Here is a 3,971-nt window from a genome sequence, read left to right on the forward strand (position 1 = left end):
TCCTTCCTGTTTCCTTCCTCTCCACTACAACCACTATGCTGACAGCTCCGCTGTTAGCAATCACATATAAGAGCAAGAGCTCCTTCTCAATAGGAGCTGCAAGAACCGGTGGCTCAACCAACTATTTTTAAGCACCTCAAATGCCTCATCAGCAGCATCACTCCAAAAAAAATGATCTGTTTTCTTCATCATCTGATACAGAGGAATAGCCTTTTCTCCTAGGCGGCTTATAAACCGGCTCAGAGCTGCAATACGACCCGCCAAACGTTGGATGTCATTAATGCAAGCTGGCTTAGCCAATGTAGTTATAGCCTTGATTTTCTCCGGGTTAGCATCAATACCTCTCTCAGAAGCCAAAAAACCCAAAAGCTTGCCCGCAGGTACACCAAAAACACATTTGGCCGGGTTAAGCATCATCTTGTAAACCCGGAGGTTGTCAAAGGTCTCTTTTAAATCATCTAGTAAGGTCTCCTTCTTCCTGGACTTCACAACGATGCCATCCACATAAGCATGAACATTGCGTACTATCTGGCTATGAAGGCAATTCTGAACACAACACTGATAAGTCGCCTGAGCACTCTTGAGCCAAAAAGGCATAGACACATAGCATAAAGCTCCAAAGGGAGTGATGAAATATGTTTTGTCTTGGTCCTTGACAACCATTTTGATCTGATGATAACCAGAATAAGCATCTAAGAAGCTCAAATGCTCACAACCCGTCATAGCATCAATTATCTGATCAATACAGGGAAGAGTGAAAGGATCAATCGGACAAGCCTTGTTAAGGTCTGTGTAATCCACACACATACGCCAAGTGCCGTTTTTCTTAAGTCTCAGCACCGGATTAGCCAACCACTCAGGATGAAAAACTTCAACAATAAACCCGGCCGCCAAGATCTGGGCCACCTCTTTTCCAATGGCCTTGCGCCTCTCTTCATTGAAACGATAAAGGAATTGCTTGACCGGTTTAAACTTTGGATCAATATTGAGAGTGTGCTCAGCGAGTTCCCTCGTACACCCGGCATGTCTGAAGGCTTCCATGCAAAGATGTCCTGATTCTCAAGGATGAACTCGATGAGCGTGCTTTCCTATTTCGGATCCATGTCGGCACTGATAATGAACTGCTGAGATGAGTCGCTAGGGACAAAATCAACCTGCTTGGTATCATCCGCCGATTTAAATTTCAACTAAGGGTCATTCTCTGTAGTTGTCTTCTTCAATGGAGTCATATCAGCCGAGTCAACGTTGTCTTTGTAAAACTTAAGCTCCTCCGTGGCACAAGCAGACTCAGCATAAGCAGCATCACCTTCCTCACATTCCAAGGCTATCTTCCTGTCACCATGCACTGTGATAGTTCCTTTGCGACCCGGCATCTTAAGCTGCAAATACACATAACAAGGCCACGTCATAAACTTGGCATAAGCCGGCCGTCCAAACAGAGCATGATAGGGGCTCTTGATTTTAACCACTTCAAAATTCAATGTCTCAGCCCTGTAATCATGTTCATTGCCAAAAGCCAGTTCCAAGGCTATCTTACCCACTGGATAAGCCGACTTACCAGGTACCACCCCATGAAAGACGGTAGAGGACGACTTAAGATCCTTGTCAGTTAAATTCATCCGGCAAAAAATATCATAATAAAGGATATTAATACTGCTGCCTCCGTCCATAAGCACCTTAGTGAACTTGTAACCTCCAACTTGAGGAGCTACCACCAAAGCCAGCTGACCCGGGTTGTCAATCTAGGGCGGGTGATCCTCATGGCTCCATACAATCGGCTGCTCTAACCATCATAAGTATCGAGGGATCGCCGGATCAACCACGCTCACCGCTCATTTTTGAACCTTCTGATCTCGCTTGCACAGGCTTGTGGTGAAAACATGATATTGGCCACTATTTAACTACTTTGGATTACTCTGATACCCAGACTGCTATTGCTAATTGCCTTGACTGTGCTGCTGATTAGAACCGCCTTGATTGCCTTGGCCTTGAAATCCAGAGTTTGAGCCGCCACCTCCAAAGCCGGGCCCGTGAGAGCCGGATCCTGACTAGCCATGCAGGCCGTTATTGTCATTGTGGTCCTGGTGAAAGCCTGAATTCTTATACTCCCTCATGATGTAACAATCTTTCCATAGGTGAGTCGACGACTTATCGTGACAACTATGCTTTGGGCATGGTTGGTTCAACATCGCCTCCAAGTTAAACTTTGGTCCTCCAAACTAGGGTTGTGGTCTTCCCTTACGACGACGATTGTTGTTCTATGCATTAGTATTAGCCACAAAGTCTGACCCGCCATCGGGCTGCTTGCGCTTACCATTATTACCCTGGTTATGACCCGACATGTTTGACTGTTGCCCTTTTCCATTGCCGTTTTTCTTCCCCTTGTTAGACTTCTTCTCATCAGACCCAGGGTCTTTAGTATTATTAGAGTCGGCATATTTGATAAGAGCCGCCATGAGCTCTTCCATGTCATTGCAGTGACGCTTGAGCCACCCTAAATTTTGCTTGAGAGGGGTGAAACGACATTTTTTCTCTAGAATTAAAACAACAGAGCCGGTGTTGATGCTATCTGATGAGTGGATAATAGCAGAAACCCATCCGACCCAATGGTGGGCCAACTCATCCTCGCGCTATACACAAGCATCTAGGTCAATGATTGACAGAGGTTGTTTTCACGTGTCTTTGAAATTCTGAATGAAATGTGCCTTCAGCTCCACCCATGAGTTGATAGAATTAGGGGGCAACCCCTTCAACCAGGTTCGAGCTGGCCCATCCAACATCATGGTGAAATACTTGGCACACACGACATCATTCACATCTAGCATCTCCGTAGCCAACTCCTAGCTCTCAATCCAAGCCTTTGGGGGCTAAGAGCATCTCCATCCATTCAGCCCCCCAGGGCGCCGAAAAAGAGCGGCCTGGGGTGAACCGGCGCTAGGTTGGCCCTTGGGGGTGACCTAGCTCCCAGCCACGCCTCTAGGCGCCGCCCCCAGCCGCGGCAAATTCAAACATAGTCTTTCCCGCTCACAAAATAGACGCCACAAATCCGGCGATCATGCGGCCACAAGTTCGGCGTACAAAAAACCCAAAGGACGCGTGTGCACATCAGACGACGAGGTCGGCCTCCGGTGTCGGCGGAGTCGGTGTGCGCGGGCTTGGCGGGGTCTCTGCACTGGATGACGTCGGGGTGGCTTCTGTGCTGCGGGTGTTCTCGGCGGCCTCATCAGTTGGGCTTGGCGGCGGCGTCGGCATGGGCGTCGGCGTCGATGGAAGCTGGTTCAGGATGAGGCCCCGCTCCACCAAGTACCACGCCTTGACCGCCTCATCGATGCTCTGGAGCATGTCCGCCCCGCCCAGCAGGAAAGCCAGGTCGGTGTTTCTCTTCTTCGCGGCGACGTTGGTCTGGAGTAGGTCGAGCTTGATGGCGCTGCTCGACATCAACGCCGACCACCGCGCCTCGGTCTTCTCTTCACGAAGGGCGGCCCGGGCCTGTGCGTCGGTGATGCAGTGCTCGATGGACTCCTGCACTCGAGCGGTCGCCGCGTCGGTGTGTTTCCCCTTCTTGGCACATTTTTTGCCGTCCGGTCGCCCATCTGACGCGCCCGGAGTCGGCGCGTCCGGCTTGTAGGTCTCCTTGGACTTGTCGAGGGTGCGCCGGACTTCTGCCCACTTCTCGCATTTGTCGATGCGCTTGTAGACGTGGAGGTACTTGAATTCGGCGTCGCTGTTGCCCTGCCGATACATGGCGAACATGCGCATCAACTGCGCGGAGGAACAAACAGTTGGCGCGCGTACACAGTGAAGAGAGGCGGGAGACCGGCATGCCATACCTGATCCTCAACACTGGCGCCGATCTCTGGGCAAGCCACGACCTCCTCGACGATCCCATGCCATTTGTTGCACGCCCCTGGATACGCCCCCAATGGTTCGCCATCGCCTTCGACCCACGCTGCATGTAGACGCCTTTGAAG

General features: G+C 50.5%; 1 protein-coding gene across 1 annotated transcript; it reads right to left on the reverse strand.

Annotated features, from left to right (window-relative positions):
• Positions 1–3,105: 3,105 nt before the first annotated feature.
• Positions 3,106–3,753, reverse strand: LOC147960123 (uncharacterized). The gene has a single exon (XM_087536406.1). The coding sequence runs from the start codon at positions 3,751–3,753 to the stop codon at positions 3,106–3,108; it is 648 nt and encodes a 215-aa protein (XP_087392532.1).
• Between the last annotated feature and the right edge of the window lie 218 nt (positions 3,754–3,971).

The sequence above is a fragment of the Triticum urartu genome, chromosome 7A, assembly GCF_056163025.1.
Source record: "Triticum urartu cultivar PI428250 chromosome 7A, HENAU_Tu73, whole genome shotgun sequence".
NCBI lineage: Eukaryota > Viridiplantae > Streptophyta > Magnoliopsida > Poales > Poaceae > Triticum > Triticum urartu.

Excerpts from the sequence above, each read along its gene's own strand:
- LOC147960123 (XM_087536406.1), bottom strand. The coding sequence starts at position 3,753 with ATGTTCGCCATGTATCGGCAGGGCAACAGCGACGCCGAATTCAAGTAC.